The 25,373-nt window shown below is 31.1% G+C and overlaps 1 protein-coding gene and 1 pseudogene across 1 annotated transcript in view; both read right to left on the bottom strand.

The window, feature by feature from the left end:
* Positions 1 to 25,370, bottom strand: part of LOC148308421 (TWiK family of potassium channels protein 7) — an 86,286-nt gene extending 60,916 nt beyond the window's left edge. Inside the window, exons 1-3 of the mRNA XM_088261729.1 lie at positions 24,821 to 25,370; positions 23,766 to 24,123; positions 10,981 to 11,142 (exon numbers count right to left, since the gene is read on the bottom strand). Of these exons, the coding sequence (XP_088117855.1) occupies positions 10,981 to 11,142; positions 23,766 to 23,924 (321 nt within the window). The 5' untranslated portion in view covers positions 23,925 to 24,123; positions 24,821 to 25,370. The remainder of the gene's footprint in view (positions 1 to 10,980; positions 11,143 to 23,765; positions 24,124 to 24,820) is intronic.
* LOC148308422 (cAMP-dependent protein kinase catalytic subunit beta pseudogene) lies at positions 21,292 to 22,541 on the bottom strand (annotated as a pseudogene).
* Positions 25,371 to 25,373: the final 3 nt, after the last annotated feature.

The raw sequence follows: 25,373 nt of genomic DNA, 5'->3' as shown, positions 1-25,373 counted from the left end.
ACATTAAAAACACTACTTCGTGACTGTCAGTTTTGGAATAATCATTCCATCATCAGGTCAAATGTAGAATAAAATGAAATTGTTATGGCCTGACATTTATAAAAAAATAAAATTTGAAAGAGAGAAAGAAGATAAATGAATCACAAAGTTAACAATGCTTTTAATAAATACAAAAAAAATCCCGTATGCTGCTGATCCTATTATTCATAGAGCGCATCGTCGACACACAAGTATTTAATTATTTGTATGGAGAGTGATCACTTAACCATCCTATGATAGGTCACAAACCCTTCAAATATCCAGACTTCCATATTCTTCATAAATTTTGAAATGACCAAAAAAAAATTTTTATAAATTATAATTCACAAAAAAAAATGTCCGCCTCCGTAGCGTAATGGTAATAATATAATAAAAATAATAATAAAAAATGTAAATAGATAGTAAGGATATTATGAAAACATACCAAATATTTATACCGTGTGGCATTTGAGCTGCCGTTTACTCAGAAAAACACATTTTTAATATTCAGGGTTGTCATAACTAAATACAGAAAACACATTTACTTATAATAAGAATGTAACTTTGTGTTTAAAATATGTATGTTTATTCATTTTTTTAATTTATGTTAACTTTGGTTAACAAAATTGTTAAAATAAATGTTAAAATTGCACGAAAATATAGTCATTTAAAAAAATTGTCGGTAACCCTATATCAGTGAAAGCTTTTAGAAAGTTTACTGTAACTTAGGTAATATCGGTAAATTAAAATGTTATAGTGTTTCTTGATATTCTTAATAGATGTCTGTATATATCCTACTTGAAAAAAATATTATAATCGGATTTGACATAGGCTTGCGACAAGCTCAAAAGAGAGCGCGTTTACGCGCTCATTTTGCATGGCCGGCCTGGCAAGCACGGAATTGGAGAGCGAGTTAACGAAGTTAGAAGCGGAGGGCTGATCACCTTTCCTTCATGTGTAAAACGATCAAGATAACACTGCGTTTATATGAAGCAGTGCCCTATGCACCATTGGGGAGCGGATAAGGGTTTTATTATTATTATAATTTACAAAAATGTGTCCCCACTGGGTTTTCCCGTGCCAAATTTTATTTTCAAATAAAGACCGTGTTCAATTAAAAAGATGCCAATCTCTCTACTTCATCGCCGTAAAATCATAGTAATTGGATAATTTAGAAAGCCTTAATTCTAAAGTAACGTTTTCATTAAAATGGAAATTATTACACCATTAAGTATCTCCTTTCCTGCAATAAATAGCAGACGTTAGAAGCATTGAAAACTTTCAGGATTCCATTTTATTATAAATAATTAAATAATTAGAGGGTTTCAATTAAAAGTCAATTATAACATCGTCTATGCTAAAAGATCTGCAATTCTTATTTGTGTAGTGGTATTCACGTAATAAACTTATGATCATTCATTACCTTAACTTTTTAGTTTTCAATCAGTAAGTTTGTTTTTTATATATGTTTTTGCGGATTTGATAATGTAAAAATAGGAAAAATACTACATTTTATTATGTACAAATATCGATTGTACATATAAAGTGTAGTATTTTTTTTAGAGTGTAAGGACCATTTATATTCATCTCAATTTTAAATACTGTTTTTCAAAGAAATATTTTTTTTTCTCTTTTGCTTAAATTTATGGTTTATATTATTATTATTATTAGTGTGATGGGGGGGAATCTGGATGGTTCCATTCTCCTCACATGCGCATACTACATATTGTCTCCTTCGTTGCCTTCCCCACCTAACGACATTTTCGATCTCTAATATATGTATATATATATATATATATATATATATATATATATATATATATATATATATATATATAAATATTTATTTATTTATATATATATATATATATATATATATATATATATATATATATATATATATATATATATATATATATATTTATTTATATATATATATATATATATATATATATATATATATATATATATATATATATATATATATATATATATATATATATATATATATATATATATATATATATATATATATATATATATATATATATATATATATATATATATATATATATATATATATATATATATATATATAAATATATATATATATATGTATATATATATATATATATATATATATATATATATATATATATATATATATATATATATATATATTATTTATATATATATATATATATATATATATATATATATATATATATATATATATATATATATATATATATATATATATATATATACATATGACATATCGCTCACTCCTTTCAACAACGTCATTTATCAAAATACTTGATTTTTCAGGAGATCGTTTTTAAAGTTAAATAATATAATACAATGTTTTAAAAATAAATATCAAGCCACTTATTGGACTTTTTACTATACAACAGATTTTTTTAGGTAAAACATGAATATTTTTTCTCCATTTGAAAAATATCAGTTAATTTAAAAAAATTATTAAACAAAACCTTTTCTTCAAAATGGAGAAACAATACTTTGTGCCCTGTAGCGCGTAAATATTAAGTTAAAAAATATGCCGCCTTTGCTGGGATGTAGTACATTTTCTGGGCATTCCGAAAACATGCACAACTGAAAATTTACGATTTTTAATTTATGACGTTGTTGAAAGGAGTGAGCGATATGTATAGAAATTAACGCATTTTAATGTTATTGAATTGCAAATATTTATAAATAGACGTGTAGTAATATGTAGTTAACATTGGCCTCCATCTTGTGTTATTTGGAACTTTCAATACCAAACAAATTTCTCGAAATGTTTATTTTCAATGAGTGTATTAACTGCGCGAGCAATGATTGTGGTAAATGTTCCAGGAAATCCATACGTTACGGATTCGACAAGAGTAAATATGGGTTTTGCAATGAAATCTCTTGTTATATACACAAAATATAATACTTATTTTTGACATCTCATCAAAGATGAAGAAGAATATGGAAGTCTGGGCATTTACGGGGCTGACGACTGTCGTAGGCTGGTTAAAGTGATCACTTTACACACGTGTAACATTCACCAATTCTACCCATTATTGACAACCACACTACTCAAATTCTTGGAAGTTCTGTATATATGAACCAATTTAGAAACCTTGTTCTTGAATCACTAGAACTTCACTAGAGACATCTATTGGTGAGATGTAAATGTGAATGTTACACGTGTGTAAAGTGATCACTTAAACCAGCCTACGACGGTCGTCAGCCCCGTAAATGCCCAGACTTCCATATTCTTCCTCATCTTTGATGAGATGTCAAAAATAATATGAAAATAACTCCTGTAATTGGAGATAATCCAGATTTTGTGAACAAGTATTTGGACACACTCAAAATGTTGCAAAATATAATACGTTTGGATACTAACATTCTGTCTCCCAAAAGTAGAAACCATTTTTTAAAGCCATTCTACAACTATTTGAGGGTGAAAAATACTTGTATCAAAAGAAAATTTCATCTTCAAGATACCAAAATTACTGCAATACCAAAATGCAATACCAAACAATGCCAAAAGAACTTTTAATATTTGGGAACCGAATACTCGTACTTTAATTATCTTCCTACAGATATTAAAAAAAATTGAAGAATTTGAAATCCTTTGAAATGTGAAAGAGATTGAATGGTAAAAAAAAATACAAATAAAAAAATGCAACAATTTTTTTTTAATTATATCACTCATAAACATAAATAATAAGTGTGAGACCTTCTCCAAGTACTAGGGCTAAGTCTCTTTATGGAAGAGAACAACGTAACTAATTTTAAGATTGTCTAAATTAAGACATCAATAAAATGAGATATCAACATACAAAAAACTTCATTTATGCATTGAGACAACTCCCTTTTATTAAGGCAATAATTTATTTTAAAAAATACAAATAAACGATCAACTTTAATGTAAATATTAATATACAAAAAAAGTATAAATCTAACTGTATTACGGTACCAAATTGTAATTGCGACGCCGACGTCGAGTCGCGTCCGACGCCAAATGACACGCCATAAGAGAAAAATATATTGTGAGTTTACGAATTACCTTAATGTGGGTCTTTTGAACTTGTACAATAGAAATAAGTTCTGAGCCATTTTTCGTGAGAACTTTCCAAGGTTTTCTTAGTTTTCACTATTGTTCTACGAATTGTTTGAAATCACCTGAAAATTTTCAGTATTCCAAGAAAAGAAAATAAATATCTGTATGCTTGAAAGCTCTTACATTAAAATATTTGTTTTAAATTCCAGCAATTCAATAAATAAATATTAACACATCAATCACTCATCTACTGAAAACGAAAATTTAATTCATATATGAATACACATTTCTACTTATTTGTACATAGACGTTTTATGGAATTTTATATGGGACTTATTTATATGGATATCTCAACATAGATGAAGAAGAATATATTAATCTGGGTATTTAGAGCCTTATTTAATCGCTTAGTTAAATTAAGCTTACTTAATTTGATTACTATTAAGGAACCATCAGCCCTGTTATAACCCAGACTTCCATATTCTTTTTCATCTATGTTGAGATGTCAATACAAACAACTCATACTTAGACAAACCCTGATTTGTGAACAAGATTTAGACACACTCATTATATTTTTCAAATGGGATTGTATTAAAAACAAAATTAGAATTTACAACATTTTGAGTGTGTCCAAATACTTGTTCACAAAATTTGGATTATCTCCAATCATAGGATTCGGATCTCACACACTAATATAAGAGTTTCTGCTTAATAAAAAGCTTCTTTACATCTCACCAATAGATGTCTCCAGTGAAGTTCTAGTGATTCAAGAACAATTTTTCTAAATTGATTCATATATACAGAACTTCCAAGAATTTGAGTGGTGTGGTTGTCAATAATGGTTGGTGAATGTTACACGTGTGTAAAGTGATCACTTAAACCAGCCTATGACGGTCGTCAGCCCCGTAAATGCCCAGACTTCCATTTTCTTCTTCATCTTTGACGAGATGTCAAAAAATTATTGATATAAAACATATTTTTAATCGTAATACTTCTATTTTTGACTTTTTTAAACAAAGATGTATGGTAGAAGAATATGAAAGTCTGGGTATGATCTGTATATGAGAGGGCTAATGGCTTATTAAAAGCTAGTTAAGTGATAACTTTACACACGAGCAACATTCACCATTCTACTCATAATTGACAACCACACTACTCAATTTTTTTAAACTCCTACATATATCATTAATCTCATGACACTGGACATGCGAGTTCACTATAGCCATCTATGCTGGATTGAGAAAGCTTTTATTTAGCAGACGCTTTAATTTAGATTTATGCAACACGTTAGGACACTTTCGAAATGTCGTAATTCTTCCTCATAACATATTTTCGTTTCAGCCACCCGTATTGAGGTTTTGAAAGGGTTAGTATTAAAATTGTAAAGTACCACACCGTCGTTTAAAAGGCTCCTGTACTTTGGCTAAAACGTCGGCAAAAGGTATAAACATATAAACATATATTACACGGTATTAACACTATTCAAACCTTAAAATGTTTTATCTACATATTTTTATTAGTATCTTAAAATGGATGAATAAGTTATTGAGAGATCAAGGTATTTACAGAGCTAACAACCAGACATTAAATCCTTTTTTTATAAACTTTATAAAATTAAACAACTTTGTTTTAACCACTTTTTTATTAAAAGTACACTTTAACCTACCGGTTTTAACAAAAACCTTGTCATCATCAGAGTTTATTTAATTCTAAAACTTTAAAATACTCATAGTTAATTACATTTTCTTACCAAAAACTTCCACACACTCCGTACATCATATGAAAATATAATTTTAAAAAAATGATTTTAAAACTCCTAAATGTTATTTTTTATTGCGCAATGCGTAGAAATTCCAAATAACAACCCAAAGATTTTATATCCAAAGATTCCATATTTGTCTCATATACAATTTGTTCGTATCTACGAGATAAATCATCGAAGATTTTTTTTTAAATCAAACTGGACGATAAACAAAAGAAGGGCATATGTGCAAATTTCGGTTTTATGGTAACATATTGCAAGACAGGAACATATTGCAAGACAAGACCTTAAGACGAACCCCAAATTGTTAAGATGGAGTCCTTGGGAGAACAAAAGAGGCTTCGGAAGACCCCAAAAGAGATGGTGGTGGGGTAGAAACTGGCTGCAAGCAGCAACCGACCGGAGGAAATGGAAAGAAGGGGAAGAGGCCTATATCCAGCAGTGGAGAATAAAAGGGTCATGAAGAAAAAGAAGAAGGACTTAACAATGCTATCAGCAAGGAAAAAATTTAGAATCTAGAAAAAAAATAGGTCTACCATATAAATTATGTTTTCGTAAAGACACTTTATTTCATATTATTTTAAGTATGTCCAAACCACATATTTTCTGTGAAAATTATTTTATTCGAAATGTTGTAAAATTTTCAACCGGATCATCAGAAAGTTATTCAACTCACTAGAAACATTATTTTAGAGTGCCTTAGTTTTTTATGGCCGTAATCGATTCAATATAATGGCACACAATTGTACTTCTTCTCTAATGTGAATATATGTACATACTCGTATGTTCATTTACTCCATACACCTGGTTGGTGTGGAAAATAATCTGATTAAAAAATAAAATATTTCTTAGTCCTATATACGCAGCAGAACAACAGTGAATTGTAATGTGAGTTAACACAGAGAAGCTCAAGATTTATAAAAACATGTTACAATCTTGAAAACAGGGCCCTCAAGAAGTCACTCCAAAACTGTAGCGCGAGTCGTATGTTGGCTTCAGCACATTTACCACACTGAGATGGAATTTAAGACATAGTATGGTAGGGTCCATGGAAAAACTGAAGAGGAGTTCCAAACCTCAGTTTCATTTTTAATCTGCTAAACCAAAGTTGAAACTGAGGTTGAAACTCTCCTTGCCAATATTTCTTGTCGATAAACGGAAGTAAATAAAGACAGAATATCCCCTCACTGAGAACGGGAAGGAATAAAAACACATTGCCCAATTTCCAGCACTGTATTCTGTTTTCTAGGGCCTCAATAATGATTTTGACATCTTAACATAGAGAAAGAATAATATGGAAGTGTGGGTTTATTACAAGGATTATGATCACTTTACACAAGTGCAAAATTTACCATTCTACCCATGATTGACAACCATATAACCTTGCATACAAATAAATGGCTCTCTGCTAAATAAAAGCCTTTCAAAATCTAACATAGAAGGCTGTTGTAAACTCATATACAGTGTGCTATGACATTGATCAATTACAGGAGTTCTGAAAAATTGAGCAGTGTGGTTGTCAACCACGGGTAGAATGATGAATATTGCACGTGTATAAAATTATCACTTAACCACCAGCCTATGATAGGTCATAAGCCCTGTAAATCCTCAGTCTTCCATATTTTTTCATTCATATTGAGATGTCGAAATGAAAAAATAACTCCTATGCGGGGAAACTCAAGATTTGTGAACGAGTATTTGGACACACTCAAAATGTTACCTCTAGAATTCCCTAGAAGATCTCTACAGCGCCTAATGGGATACTGTACCACACCGGGTATTATTGCTTTATTCCGATAGACGCATAATCTCTTTAGTATGCTGATAATATTAATCATTTTTCTAATTTTTCTAACCTCTGCGGTTAAAATAACATTATATTACATTTTGTAATAGTGATATAACCAGAAGTAGTTTAATGGTAATTAATTTAATTATGTTCAGTGGTTACGACTTAGCTTGAAGTTCAAGGAATTAGGAGCAATAATAATATATAATTATAATATTCATAAAACCATTTATTTATCACTTTTTCTAAAGAAATGTACTCACAGAAACAGATTTATATAGCAAGTGACAATATATCTTCGTAAACCATTGTGTTTCGGGTAAACTCAAAACGAATTTGTAATCGAATTAAATCGAATCGATCATGGAGTCTAAATCTTTGTACTTGGCGGCTATTTTTCTATTATTTTATATCAAGATTTTTTATTTATGTCTAAACAAAGAAAAAAAGAAAAACTTACTAAATTCGATCATAGATGATGCCAAATAAGTAACATGAGCGAATTGTCAGCATTTGAAGTATGCATATAACTTCCGAAAATTGTGTAATGCGTTTGTGTAGAATAGGTAGAATGGTACACATATCGCTCACTCCTTCCAAGAACGTCATAAATCAAAAAACTTGATTTTTCAGGAGAACGTTTTTAATGTTTAAAAATATAATACAATTTTTTAAAAATAAATATCAAGCCACTTATTGAACTTTTTACTGTGCAACGGATCTTTTTAGGTATAACCTGAAGGTTTTTTCTCCTTTTGAAAAATATTTAGTATATTTAAAAAAAAAAGAAATTAAATTAAACCCTCTCTTTAAAATGCAAAAACAACACTTTCTGCCCTGTAGAGGGTAAATATTAAGTTAAAAATATGCCTCTTTTGCTGGGATATAGTACATTTTCTGGGCATTCCAAAAACATGCAAAACTGAAAATTGACAATTTTTGATTTATGACGTTCTTGAAAGGAGTGAGCGATATGTTATAATTTATAAATATATTACTTAAACCAGCCTATGATAGGTCTAAAGCCCTGTAAACGCTGAGACTTTCAAACTCTCTTTCTCCCTCTCTTAATGTCACATCATTATTACCTCTTGTGTTACGAAATGTGCCTAATAAACATGACGCGCCTTTGAAATTTAATTTACAATTCTCGTTCGATTAGCGATAATGAAATCCCGCCTAAGAAGTTTCACTTCAAAAATGATAAAAACGCGGGTTAATTTGGTCATTCAAATAAGATACAGATGCTTTTAAGTTTGTACATATTATACCACTTGAGTCACGTGTCGCGAAAGGGTAAAGTAGGAATTCTTATAGCGCATTAGGTAGGAATATTACACCGTATGGAACCTTTGGTTAGAAAGGCAATCTGGTAAAGGAATTTCATGCGATAGTGGAAATAGTTTGTACGAGAGTTTATAATCTACTTAACAACGCCTGAAATTTTACTCTGTATGCTATTTTGATACGTAAGAAACAGAGGTTTTTTTTAAATAATAATAAAAATCATAACTTATTCTTGAAAAACGTGGTTAAAAGACTTCGTAATAATACTGTCATAAAATTAATTATTTCATTCATTGATTCGGCAGTCACTTTGTGGTTAAATCTATCCATTGTTAATTAATGTTTTACTTATTAAATACAACTATTTCTTAAAATGCATCGAAACACGTGTCACAGTAGATTTTAAGAAATAGTGGTATTAACTAAGTAAAACATTAATTAAAAATAAAATTAATTCTCTAGATCTTATTAATGCAATGGTGTATAGAGCACTGCGTCATATCTTGTGTTATCTTGATCGTTCCTTACACGAAGGCAAGGTGATCACTCCTGCGCTTCAAAAACCAGTCCAGGGTTAAATTAAATAAATATTAGAGTGTAAAATCACTAATATTTATTTTCAATCTCCCCTGGAAATCGAACCCGGGACCTCCAGCACGGTAGCCAAATACAATAACCATTACAACACGAAGGCGGACATACTGTCTCAACCTATTGATAGTAAAATTAATTGATGAAAAATCGAGTGTCTGACAATCATAAATTGTCAATATACTTATTTTCCTTTAAAAATTAAACATTGACATTATTGTTTTAATAATACCAAAATAAAACTGTATAAATACTTCACAGTATTTTATTTTCTAGTATGGGAGAATAAAGAAAATAAAAAGTAAAATAGCATATTTTGTGAATACATATGTTTGTAATTTGGATTCCAGCGAGAAGATATTTACGTGGCTGATTACTAAGCGTTTAGGTATCTGATAGTAGAAAATGCCTACGTGAAAGAGAAATAGCTTTTCCATTTGCAAGGTAAACGCCTACTGCAAATGGTACTGTAAACCGCAGAAAATTTCTAATCTTTTAACCTGTTCTCTACCTCAAGCGTGTTTACGCGCTCTCCTATATTTCGCCATACAAAGTTAGCGTTTAAACGCGCATGGAACACAAATGTACAACATTTTGAGTGTCTCCAAATACTTGTTCTCAAATTTGGATTATCTCCAAATGTGGGAGCTATTTTTCAATTTATTTTTGACATAGATGAAGAAGAATATGGAAGTCTGGGCATTCACGGGACTAAAATTTATTTATTTAGCCCCGAACACAAATGTATTACACATAGTTAACACCACACAGTGTACATTTATGGTAAGTCTTCATATAGGTTTTCAACATCAAATTGGACGTTTTAAAAAACACATTGGACGATTTAGATCAAATTGGACAACATTGTATTTTCTAGAGGTATGATTAATGAACTGTTACTATTCCGGCTGCTTGATTCGTTACTTTTTCGGGAACATTTTTTCCAGCTTATGCTCATTATGTCAAATTTACAGTTATTTACTTCAAATTGGACGTTTTTTTGTATTTTATAAAAAAGTAAAAATTTTAAAAAAAACATTTATTAAAATTAGTACTGTATACATATTTTATTCATAAGACTAGCTAGTGTGTTAGTCGTCAAGTTGTCAAGCCTCCGCGGCGTGCTGTCATAGTCTGTGTGCGCGATGTGTACTCAAGTTTTCAGACAAGATTTTCAACATTACTTTGAATCATGAGCACTTTGAGAATATATTTTTAAAATTCAAACTTTTTGTAAAATACAATATTACGTCCAACTTGATTTGCAAGGCGTCCAATTTGGTATTTAAAGCGTTAAATTTTAAGTGAAAAACCTTTAATATTCTCAAGGAAATATTTCAGAAAATGCTTTTTACAAATTCCTACATTTCATAATTTTAAATGATGATTAATTTTTAAATGCTCGTCAAAACGACAGGATTGTACAAAAACCGCCACATTTATGTTGAAGCGCATACAAGAATACATTAGTGCAACCTTTTCATACAAAGCCAGTTCAACTGACATCAATGTTTCCAGATTGATGACGTCAGTGTTGTTGACCACGGAGTATATGAACCGCTCCCGCTGCGCGACCACCATCTCGCGGTGCTTCTCCAAGCGGGCCAGTTCCGCAGGATACTCCAAGGCACGAAATACCTGGAAAAATATATTTAATTTAATGTATTCTGCCAATTTATTTTTTATTTTTTACTATTTCTTAACCCTTTCCGGTCCATAAAAATTAAAGACGTTGAATATATGTTAATAAATATGTAACCATTTTTTTAACAATTTTATTTAAAACGTTTTTTGTTAATTATCGCACTAAAATATACCAAACGGATACTCCCGTGTAATACTCACAAGAAAACAGAATTACACCGTAAGTTACTAATTCTCTTCGTAAACCACTTTCAGGAATTTAATCACACAAACAATTATAGAATTAACAATAAAAAATTATAATAAAATCTGCTTTGTTGTAAATTTTGATTTTCAAATACGTGTTAACTAAAAATTAATTTAAAAAATAAACATTCATGTTGAATGCAAAAAAATCGTTAATATGATATTTTAATTTTTCATTGTATTTAGACTAGAGATAGTAGTCCCGCAAGGTGGAACCCCACACTTGCGATTTCTGACTTCGCTTGGGATTTGCGAGGTTAACATATAATATAAATGTGTAAGGTCTTTACTTACAATAAATAATTTTGATATCTTCGTCCAATTCAGATAAAACCTAACCCGCAGAATCTCGTTGGATTTCAAGGCATTCTGAAAAATCCCTCGGGATTAGAAACAGAGTGCGATTGCAATCCTTCATTCAGACATTCTAGCAGAATTCATTATTCGAGGGTTAAGAAAATAATATTTTATAAGTAATAAATAACGATAAAAACGTTGTTACAATTTTTTAATAACACTTGTACAATACCACTTGATGAATTTTATTTCATAACATACGACTAGTTTCGAAAACTTCAGATGTTTTCATCTACAGGTAAAAATATCTGTGTGTTTTTGAAACTAGTCGTGTGTAATGAAATAAAACTCATTAGGTGATATAAAACAAGTGTTTATTTTCTTAAATATTCAACATGTCATTCCAAAAAGGTAATGCCGAATCAATAAATAGTAAAATTATTTTATGTTGTTTAAATGGAAAAAATCTTATAAACAAAAAATTGAGAATAAATAATTTTGCGCTTATAAAAAATCATTCATATGCCATGACTCTGTATACTTTTTATTTTTAATTGATTTGAATATGGTTTTCGACATAAATACAAATAATAAAAAATATAATTTCTTCATGGTTGTTGTCATTGTGATGTATGGTATAAGTCCCTACTGACCAATATTTCATTGAATCTGACTTTCATAGTACAGGGTAGCGCAAAACTAATCACCCTATCAAAATATGTTGTAATTCTTGTAAACGACGTCGTACGTCAATCATATTTGATATTTATTAACAAAACATAATTTAAAAAAAATTGTATTTCTTTTACCAAATTTTTCACTGTAAATAAAATAATACAGTCAATTGATCAAAGAGGGGTGCTTTTCTTTACAATTGAAATTCGGGCGAAAACACAATGTAAAGAAATATTTCTCTATTTTTTATTCACGTTTTAATCGAAACATGCTTTCGTTCCACGCATAAATGGGACTCGTTACAGTTTTCGCTTTTCGCTTAGATTACCCCGTAGGCGAAGTTCTGTGATTTTTTTTAGGAAGGCGTTATTTTACTTTGGCGGCTTATTTCGTGTCGGTATCGGTAAATATTCACGTTCTCGATAATAATCAGAATTAGGGAGGTTATATTGAGGGTTAAGGAACTTAATATCGCATCATGTAAATTTACTTAAATATAATATTAAATGACGGAAGCAATAATGTAACTTAATTTTGAAAAAATACATACTGTATACCGAATTTCAATTTATGATATTTTCAATTAGTTATTTTATATTATTATTTGACATCTTATCAAAGATGAAGAAGAATATGGAAGTCTGGGCATTTACGGGGCTGACGACCGTCATAGGCTGGTTTAAGTGATCACTTTACACACGTGTAACATTCACCAATTCTACCCATTGGTTATTTTATGTTATACATTATCCACCGCATGTTTTACACCATAATTTTGTGAAACTGGGTAATTTGAGTCGATAATGAAGGAGCGTAGGGCCAATTGGAATTAGGGATCTGGAAGAAGTGATTTTTTAAAAACATTTATGGGTTATAAATGAAAGTAGATAATATTTAACAAAATATAAATTTATTAATCATAAAAATACTACTGCTATCAGTAATTTGACATATCGTAGTCATACAGGAGAAAGTGACCAAGTGCATTTTTAACAAAAACGTGATCATTGACTATTTGATACCTTACTAGCTTAATATTGCCTTGGAAAAAATCCCAAAGGATTTTAAACTTGGAAGTATAATACATTGAGTTGTTAAAAATGACTAACTGCATTGATGTTTATTTTTTTGCCAAGCAAAAGTGAATTTAATGGCCCTCCTGAACATTTAACGTTGTGTTAGTTGGTCACTTTCTCCTGTACGACTACGATATGAATAATTTATTTTTTTAATATTCTGATTCCTGACCTGAACACGCCCAAGTATTTGAGATATTTGATCATGCCAAGTTTTCCTCGGCCTTTCCCTTCTCCTATTTCTTACTACACTCGCCTTGTAATTTGTTTTACTGTTCTTCTCTCACTCATTCATTCCACGTATCAAAACCAGCTTAGTATACTTTTCTTACTTAACTCAGCCTTGCATCCTTTCTTAATTTCACCATTCGAACATCTATCATACATCATTTTACCGCACATTCGACTGAGACATCGCTTTCGATTGCGTTCAGACTACATTCATCCTTCTTTTGCCAGCTCCATGCTTCACTTCAATACATTATGGTTGGTACCAGGACTCCGTTGTGTACTGACAGTTAAGCTTTCGTAATTAGGCTTTTATTTGCTGATTTCAGTACCCCATTCACTCTGTTCCCAGCATTCACACTCATTTCTATATCTTTATAAATCCATAGAATTTTATTTCCATCCCATGAAAACATACTTCCCAAATATAGGAAATCATCCGCTCCTTTCATATTTTACACCTAGATCTACATTTATCATGTAAAACCCTGAGCAAGGCTCGGATTACAATTTATCTTAATAAAATATTCTTCATAATTTGCATTTCGCTCACTCCTTTCAACAACGTCATAAATCAAAAAACTTGATTTTTCAGGACATCGTTTCTAAAGTTTAAAAATATACTAAAATGTTTTAAAAATAATCATCAAGGCATTATTGAACTTTTTACTGTGCAACAAATATTTTTAGGTAAAATCTGAATGTTTTTTCGGAATTCGAAAAATATTGAGTATATTTAAAAAAATAGTTAAACAATACTTTTTCTTAAAAATGCAAAAACAACACTTTCTGATCCGTAGCGGGTAAATATTATGTTTAAAATATGTCACTTTTGTTGGGATATAGTACATTTTCTGAGCATTCCGAAAACATTCACAACTGAAAATTTAGGATTTTTGATAAATGACGCTGTTGAAATGAGTGAGCGATTTGTTTTCTGTCATTTTAGACCAACAGTTTCCAACAAATTAGGAATTTATATAAACAGTCAGTGGTGTAAAATTTTGGGCATGTTTTTTTTATAGTATATCACATCGCATTGCTTATTCCACCTTACGTATTATTACGTCACACGTACTAGATGTATCTACACTCGTGAGAATCATCCGACTTATTGAAACTGTTCGTCAATCAGCCTGTCACGTAAACAGCGCTACAACAAGGCTAGATCAACAATTTACATTTCCCGCTCACGTTACTCGTATGTGCGACTGGCAACAGGAGATAACACAATGACTACAAATTGATTTTATTTTCAACATAACCACCCATTTCTGAATGTATCGTACATTATTTTCTAAGCGCAAAACCTGAAAAGGCTCTGATAATTGAACTTATCTACAAAATTTATGCGAATATTTAAAATCCCCAGTTGCTCATAAACTAACACTATTCTAGATATTTGACAAAAAGACTAACCACCGTTTTTTATAGATTTGGCGATCACTAAATTATATTTTATTGTTTAAAACTCATAAAAATAAAATATTTTGACAATTGTTTCGCCTTGTTATGGCATTTTCAAACTAATGTGAAGATTAAACGGACTGAGGGTCCTTATTGAGCCTTACAATTCTAGGTACTTACGTACTTAGGTACTTACAATTCTAGGTACTTCTAGGTAATATTTGTAACATGTTCAGTAATAATTTACGTGAGAAAACAGAAGTTGAGCTAAGCCCAAGTATTCAATGGGAAATGGGGCATGTAGGTACGTATACTTATATTCATTTTTGGGGAAAAGAAGAATCTATTGACAAAGTTTTTAATAACTAATGGAAACCAATTTTTAATAACTAATCAATCAATTTTGAAACATTTTTCTTGAATCACTAGAACTTCACTAGAGACATCTATTGGTAAGATGAAATGTAGCTTTTTTATTGAGCAGAAACTCGATCAGATCAATCAGAACCTAAAATATGGCGGTGTCAAAAGTCTGTGTAATCGAAGGGCATGTATGACTAGATGTATGGATGTGAAGGAGGCGAGGAGTGTATGTCAGGACAGAAGAGTGTGGCGTTCCATCCTCTCTGCCTACCCCTGCGGGGAAACGGCGTGATGGTAGTAGTAGTAGTAGTAGTAGAAACTCTTTTATTAGTATGTGAGGTCCGAATCTGGATTATAATTACACATATGTGAATGTTACACGTGTATAAAGTGATCACTTAAACCAGCCTGTGACGGTCGTCAGTTCCGTAAATGCCCAGACTTCCATATTCTTCTTCATCTTTGATGAGATGTCAAAAAATAATATTACTACAATTGTTATTGTTTAATGCATTAAAGCTTGAATCAAAGACAAGACTGTAAATATACTATTAATTGATTAATATCAATCGATGCAGATCCATTATAATCGATGTAATTTTTTTTTGTAGGGGTCAGAGAGAAAGAAGACATATACTGTTTGACAGATGCCGGCGCCTCGACGCGCGACTTGGCGAAAAAACCGGCGTCGCATTTCTGACTCCCATCAGTTCGAAATAAATTGAAAAACACAAAACTATCGTACATCCAGATATTCTGACACTAATTTACTTAAAAACTTTTCATTAATATAAATCCTTTCTTCCTCATTTCTAATAAAGCCATGAAAACATGGAAACTTTCAAAACTAAATACACATATTTATTTATTTATTTCATCGTGGTAAACCATTTAGCACAAATGCTTCGTAGATATGTGATGTAAAAAAATGGCAGCATTACAGAGCAAAGTGGTCATCTAGATCAAATGACAACGTATTCATCAATCATCCACAGACTTGTCCATCTAAAAGCCAAATTTTCAATATTTCAACATGAATGCTGAGCCGCTTTATAAAAAAGTGCTCAAAATAAGCCAAAGCTGGCATTAATACTGGAGGTAGCCATTAGCCGAATAATATTTTCCGTACTATTGTAATGACGACAATAAAAGTCATCAATCTCAATTCTGACGATATTTTTATTCAGGTTTTCAACAAACAAATCATCTACTAAATTGCTCACCCACAGATACCAACAATGGTTCTCCTATTTGTGTGGCTACAAGGAATCGCCCTAATGTTTCACGAACTGGACTATAACACGATGTAAACACAAAATGTTATGTTCCTTTACTAATCGGAAACTGAGTAAAAGCTGCTTAAGTAAAAAATAGTGTTTTAATAATTTTCTAAACAGTGACGAATTCAAAATTTTCAAGAACCGGTTCGCCCTTAGAAGTACTACTCCTACCCCCCCTATAATTTATTTTTTTTACATTTATTCATTAATGTGGTTTTTATTCTACACATAAACAGAACATTCACACAACTGAGAATGCTCTAAATGCTGAAACGTATATCTTTCACGATACTCTTTTTACTAAGTGTAATGACTGAATCTTTCCACTATTTTTTTTCATCTTTCCAATGTTTTTTTCACTTCGTGAGGTTCAAATATGTTTACAGCGTGGCGGACCAAGTATACCGAGCGTGCTCCGATACATGATCTCAATCGGAATATTGTGTCACAACAAAGGGTTAAGGACCGGTTCGGCAAATTGTAAAAAAATTAGGCACCGGTTCTAGCGAACCGGTGCGAACCGGCTGAATCTTACCACTGCTTCTAACCCTTAATGGCCCAAATGTATATGTGGACAATATCGTTTAATTATAATAACAATTATTTTGGATAATTTATACAGCGCCATTTTCATACAATACTACCTCAAGTGCACTCATATCGACGCAGTGTTCACTTGATTCTAATTGTATGAAGACAGTGTGATCAGTCTTGCGTTTTTTGTACCAGTCTAGGGCTATATTCAATAAATATGAGCATTAAATATTTTATATTTATTTAGACCCCCTTGTTTAGAGTCGGAATAATCGGGGGGTATGTATGAGGAGATGCATAAATGTGAAAGATGAACAAAACTACTGTTTCCAAAGACAGATCGGTGTGGCGTTCTATTTTCTTTGCATACACCTACGCCGAATCTCTAAAATCTTCAATGTAGCTTTTTTTTACTTACACATTTAGATTTGTGGCATTTTTGGCAGAAGGATGCAAATATTTTCTTTTTTTAATTTCAAACCCTTATCCGCACCCCAATGATGCATAGGACACTGTATTATATAAATACAGTGTTATCTTGATCGTTAACACGAAGGAAAGGTGATCAACCCTCCGCTACAGGTACCAGTCTAGGGTAATATTGAATAAATATTAGTGTGAAAAAATCACACATATTTATTTGACCCCCCTGGGAATCGAATCCGGGACCTCCAAAACGGTAGCCGAGCGTGCTGACCATTACACTACGGAGGCGGACAAAAAATACATACCCTCAATATACAACCTTCGCGAAATTCATTTAATATTTTATGGAAGAAAAATAACACAAATTGTGCTTAGAATAAACCAATAACCAAATAATATACATATATTTTTTTATTAATGTTTTACTTAGTAAATACCAATATTTATATAATAATGGTATTTACTAAGTAAAACATTAATTAAAAATGGATAGATTTTACCACAAAGTGACTGCCGAATCAATTAATCAAATATATTTTATTTGGATGGTTAACTGCGATCTTGTGAGTATTTTTAATTATCCATTTACGCAATATTATTATTACTTTTATTTTATTTTCCCATCCGTTAATTCCGCTACGCAAATAAACATTTCTTTGATCGGAAAATGTAAAAATAGAATCAGGAAAAACAAAAATACACGAAACATCTTATCTATCAAACGTCTCAATTAATGCATTGACAGATTAAAGAAAAAAACATCCGAGTTGGACAATAAACATTTTTTGTTACGGATTTGTTTATACAACAACCATTTGTCTAATCAATTCGATAACAAAGGTAATCAAATCAATTATTGTTGGATCAATTAGACCTAAATAGATTGATCCCTCACATATGCCATGGCTAGGGTTCCCATACGTCCCGTTTTGACCGGGATTGTCGGATGACCGCGGCCGCATGCTGGAGTCTACTGTACGAGCTTTGGCATTACATGCAGTGACTTTTATGAAGAAATAAAAAATAAATGATAGAACATTAAAACAATTCACTCCAGCGAAAAGTACAATTGGCACAGTAACTAAATTCTTAACTTTAAATAAACAACTTTTGGTATTCGATTTATTTGGATTTTTTTCCTAGCTGTCCCGGTTTAGAGTTTCATAATTATGGTAAACCTAGCCATGGCTATCTTTTGAGTCTTTTAGTAGTCTCTTAGTAGGAAATCTGTGGAGCAGAATTTAATTATATAGAATATGGGATAGTACAGATACTACATATAGAATATGGGATAGTACATAGATTCATGATCTAATATTTTCTGGGAATATGAAAAGTGTATTACTACGTTATTTGGGATAGCAGTACCAATGAAGGTAAATATTATTTTTGCACTCGGTGTTTTATAAAAAATGGCAATGGACAGGACATATAACAAGACAGTACCTCACAAGATGGACCCCAAGAATTCTACGATGGAGACCTTGGGAGAACAAAAGAGGTGTCGGAAGACCCCAAAAGAGATGGTCCGACACATTGTCGCTGTGGGAGGTAAAAACTGGCTGCAAGCAGCAACCAACCGGAGAAAATGGAAAGAAGGGGAAGAGGCCTATATCCAGCAGTGGAGGTCAGAGGCCTCATAAAGTAGAAGAAGAATAAGAAGATCAGAAATAATTATTTTCAAGTTTAATAATGATATTTACATTTTTTATGTGAAGAGATGAAAATCTTTATTGGAAGGAAATGTTTGATACATATGGTATTTTTAATAATGAACCGCTTAGACTCACAAATACATATGTATAAAATTGAAATTTTGTGTATATTAAGAAAAAACTTTTTTTTCTTTATTTTTATTATTTTTTTTAAATTTCCTTACGCCCAAGTGACTCTGAAATCTAGCTACGGCTTATGCAACTCAGGCTTTTTAAGTTTCACAGCCTATGCCTACTCGTGAGTGGATTTACTCTTTATGTTTAAAGTTACTATAATTTCATGTAATTCATGAGTGAAAATTCTAGGCAAAAACACTCGCCTAGTTTTTTCATACGGAAGTTTTAGCTTTTATACACCTTAACTAGCTGTGATTGGTTGGAAGTGGTCACTTGACACACTTTGTAACAATCTCAATTCTACCCGTTAATGAACTTTCACACTCTCAATACTTGAAACATTGATGAAGCTTTTTTTCACCTTTATTTATATACACATAGATGTTTCTAAAAATTTGTAGTACGGAAGTTTGTTCATAAGTAGAATACTGAATGGTAAATGTGTGACAAAGTTGTCTAAGGCGTTTACTTAACCAGCCAATAATTGGTCGTTAATATCTCTAAATGCCCTAACTTCCATATTGTCACCCCCATTAACGTCTTTTTTCTGTTGAGATACCAAAAAAATCTTGAAAACAAACAATTCCTTGGGGTGTAAATCCCGTATTTTACCAAATTTTATGAACATAATTATAATATTGTTCATAATTATTTTGACAAAAAACTGTCTTATGTTCTTATTTTTTTATTGTATTTTACATAATGCACTCGTATATCCTGTATGAACACTAGAGGCTTGCAAACATCACCTTAAGGTTTAGAATAAAGATTGATAAATAAAAGAGATGTACTGACGTGTGTTAGGATAATAAATCGGTAGTGTGTAACGTCCTGGCCACACGTGTTTGCTTCGCATCGCACTCACCTGTGCGTACTATACGTAGTTGGGGCACGTAAAAACGCGTGGATGGCAAAATTGTATCTCACACTCGACAAAAAGTGGGGCTTGTGTAAACGTAGCACGGCAAAAAATATGACGTAGCATCAAAAAAGCTTGTGTCAACGCGAATAAGCTTAAACGTGTACTCAGAAAAGAAAATATTAAATAAAAAATAATACAACCTTAGCTTACTTTTACTTTTTACTTTTACGTTTTAATCGATATATTTTATTACGATAGTATTTCATTTAAATATAAAAATTAAACAGTTGTATAAGACTACATTTTGAGTTTATTTATGTTTGTTTACATCAACAGGTGAAAATACAAATGGTTTGTATTTTCACACGTTGATGAGTTCTCGAAACTAGTCTAGTTTACAAAAATAAATTGAAAAAAAGTGGTCTTATACAATTGTTTTTTTTTTTTTATATATTTCGTACTTATAACGTTTTTCCACACATTTAATGCCAAATCGATAAATAATATTATTGAACAATTTTCTAAGTAAAACGGAAATTGAAAATAACATTATTATTTGTTTAACTAGTTTTATAATTTCATTACTAAGCCGACGGACGATAGATTTCAATAAAGTAAGCTTACTCCAAAAAACATTCTACGTTTTCAAAGTAAGCACATTATTATAATTAAGAAACTTCGCCTATGTAGTCGAAAGTGAACGTTCTTTAATACACCTAATATTTTCATATTTTACATCGTTATACATTTATTTCTATGTATGTGCAAGTAACCTTTAAAACTGTTCTACGTGTACGTAAAATTACAAAGAATTTTATTTTTACAAAAGTATTTTTTAATACTATTTAAGTTGCTATAATTTATTATTAGATCTGATGATGTCGGTAACGACGAAACCCGGTCGCTGGTCAAATAAAAAAGTGGAAAAGCTAAAAACATTGGTTTTAATCTAATAATAAATTAAAAATGCAATTCCATCACGAAGTGTCAGTGGATAATATAAATCTATTAAGTTGCTATAGTATAATGTATCACATATAGCGATACTTACAACACGTATGAAAATAATTTCAGAAATCTTTAAACTCTGCTTCAAACAAGCAAACAGAGTTTTCCACCATCGGCTTATTTTCGTATTTTTCAAAATTATCCGCGTCACCTATGTTTGCTATAACTGGAACAAAGGTAGCGATTACTTTTCCCTGCAACAGATCATCCCAATGCATATTCTTGAACCATTTATGAGTCTTGAAATCCATCACTCCGTTCTTCATATTCCCGAATCTCTTGGTTATGTCTGTTTGGAGGGTGTTTCTGATTAGGTCCTTGCAATCGGATCCCATTTTAGGAGCGAATTTGTAGATACCGGCGACGATTTTCTCGTAGATTTTCATCGGGTCTTTTGAATAAAATGGCGGGTATCCAGCCACCATTTCGTAAACTAGGATACCGAATGACCACCAGTCGACCGACTTACCATAGGGCTTCGTTAGAACTATTTCCGGAGCTAAATACTCTGGAGTTCCACAAAGAGTGGAGGTGCGTTCTGTAACTATTTTGCAGAATCCGAAATCAGTTATCTTGATGTACCCTTTCGTGTCGATGAGAATGTTCTCAGGTTTCAAGTCCCTGTAAATTAGGTTGCAGTGATGCATGTATTCCAAGGCGAGAACAACTTGCGCGGCGTAGAACTGAGCGACGTCGTTATCGAACGACCCCATTTTCCTTAGGATAGTGAACATTTCACCGCCTCCGATAAAAGGCATAGTGAAATAAAGAAAAGAATTGTCTTTATGAGAGCACTCCATGTTTACCACGTATGGAAACTTGATGGCTTGTAGGATATTCTTTTCGTTTAAAGTATGTTGCACTTGCTTCATTTTGATTAATTTCGATTTCTCGAGTATTTTCGTAGCGTAATACTGATTGTCTGATTTCTTCTTAACCAGTTTCACCGTGCCAAATCCACCCACTCCCAGAGTTTTCAGGAACTCGAATTCTGCAGTTTTGCACTCGCTCGACGTTTGATTATTGTACCGTGTATCGAAATGTGATTTTAACTCGTCTAAATATTTCAAGTGCTTCTTCTGGTGTTCTTCGGCGTGATCTTTGCTCATTTTATTGTCTCCAAAATTACACAACATCCATCGAATTATTTTTCTCAAAAGTCATAACAATCACAGATCCGAGAAAAGCATGCTACGAAACATTCTATATTCAAATGATTTAAATTAACAAGTATTTACCTTATCGAGTAAAGTAAATGAAGTATTTTTTCAAACTAGCATGCACATTTTATACTTTAATTTGATTTTCCTAATCTATGATTGAAAAAAAAATGTGATAATAATTTTTGACAAATTTTAAATCTACATTTGAAGGTACATCAATCAAAACAATTATTATTATTCAATCTCGGGTTTTAGTAGTATTTATGCAGACTCTCGAGACTTTAATCCTGTAGCGTTATCACCATCTAAAATTATAATTATTTTAATAGGATGTTCAGATTTCCATCTTATTTCATATAAAAGGCAAAAACGATACCTGTTCGATACCAAGTTAAGACAACTTTAAATTATCATCCGTAGGGTGAATAATCCAGTGTCCGATTTAATAAAAAATATTTAGGCCCAATATACGATAAAAAGCAACTTAACTTTCTTTAAACCCGGGTAACATTTGACGTAATTGAACTTTTTATTAAAACGTCGTTCTCGTATTGAAAAAAAATGTTTTTTTAAAAATAAATATATGGAAGTGAAAAGAAAAAATTATTGAAATGTAAGGAATTAAAACTTTTTTTTTCAATATGTATACCAAAAAACTAATACATATTCTAAAAAACACGGGCGTGAACACACGTGTAGCCCTGAGCGCGGCTGAATGCATTTTGATTTAAACTATTGATACAAACTTGAGATCTAGGCCTATATATTAAAAGCTGTCCCACCGCATGCCCAGATCTGATACAGAGCATCTAGGCTTCCTGACAGATCTCCTCTTGCTAAGCATTTTTTTTATTTTGAACTGAGTTGCGAAATTTATTGAAAATGCGAAACAATATAAATCAAGGCCTTAATATTTCTAACTAAAAGAGTATAATATAATATAATCTGTCCGCCTCCGTAGTGTAATGGTCAGCACGCTCGGCTACCGTTCTGGAGGTCCCGGGTTCGATTCCCAGGGGGGGGGTCCAAATAAATATAAGTGATTTTTTCACTCTAATATTTATTCAATATTACCCTGGACTGGTACCTGAAACGGAGGGCTGATCACCTTTCCTTCATGTGTAAACTATCAAGATAACACTGCGTTTATATGAAGCAGTGCCCAATGCACCATTGGGGTGCGGATAAGGGTTTTATTATTATCAAAAGAGTATAATTACCACTCCGCCCCCAGCCGTATACAGCATGAGCGCCATGAAGAGCCCAATGTGGCCCGCGGCCGCCCGCAGCCTGACCGTCTTCCATCCTCTCTTGACAGTGCCGAGTAAACTTTCATTCTCAAATGTCACTTCGGTAATGGTGTGTTTTGCACTGCCCATTACGAATAATGCCACACGATTCGCCCCGCGAGCCTCAACATGCACGATCCTCAAATGCCAACATGGATGATTGACATTTTGCGGTGATCGTTCTGGAAACACTTAACATTTCAAATCTTCGTCTTTATTACTTTTTTCTGTCACCGAGAACTGTCACTTTTTTAATATGCTCACATAAGAAATTATTTCTAATTTGGATCTACGGAAGGTACAACATGGCAGAAATAGGTAAACATATATATATCTAGAAACATAATTATAAACATATATATATTAGAAAGATATTCATTCTTTAGATTAAGGTTTTGTATTGAAATTTCTCGGTGGACTGCATTTTAAACATTAAAAAAAACTTCTATAAAAAAACGTATGCACATTACTGCAGAAAAATTTCAGATAAATTTCTCTCGATATATGTTGTATATTTTAATTTTAATTTGGAAAAAAAACTAAATGTGAAACAAGTTTTTTTCTGGCTTATAATTTATTGTACTTTACGAAAATTAAAAAAAAAATAAAAAAAAATATATGTTTATATATATATATATATATATATATATATATATATATATATATATATATATATATATATATATATATATATATATATATATATATATATATATATATATATATATATATATATATATATATATATATATATATATATATATATATATATATATATATATATATATATATATATATATATATATATATATATATATATATATATATATATATATATATATATATATATATATATATATATATATATATATATATATATATATATATATATATATATATAAATATATATATGTGTGTGTGTAAAAAGGGTAATTTAAAAAAGTACAAAAAGATTTTTTTTTTAAATGTACACATAAAAAACAAACCTTTATTATTTTTGTATTACTCACTAGACTTATTTAAATTATTATATTTTTAATGTTTTTGTATTATAAACGAGTATTTACCGTAACAATTTAATTAATTTTGAACTGACGAAATATTTAAATTAAGTTTTCAACTGTGTACTGTGTTAGTCAACCTAAAAAAGCTCTGAATCGAACATCTGCATTTTTATTTATCGAAAAACTTCCGCCTTGTCCTTTTCTCAAAAGAAAACGGCTTTCTTTTATCATTAGGGTGATTTCTCATTTTTAATTTTCACTGAAATCATTGAACTATTTCCGACGTAACAAAACAGTTATCTAAATAAGTAACTTTTATATTTTTATCAGATATTATTATCAATAGTTTATCTTAGTTTATCGCGCCGCAGTGTGCCAATTAACGTTCATTATTGTATGTTGATATTTTGGAAAAAAATATTTTATTGTGTTTCCATTTCAAACTTTCTAAATCGAACTTGCACACGACATCTGACGTTCACGCGAGGTTGAAATTGGAGCGACTGATCACCGCCGGCGTCGAAACAAAACTGGC

The sequence above is a fragment of the Brachycentrus maculatus genome, unplaced genomic scaffold (assembly GCF_059751285.1).
Source record: "Brachycentrus maculatus isolate JH-2025_06_01 unplaced genomic scaffold, ASM5975128v1 h1tg000166l, whole genome shotgun sequence".
NCBI lineage: Eukaryota > Metazoa > Arthropoda > Insecta > Trichoptera > Brachycentridae > Brachycentrus > Brachycentrus maculatus.
This window is presented reverse-complemented; position numbering and strand designations above follow the sequence as displayed.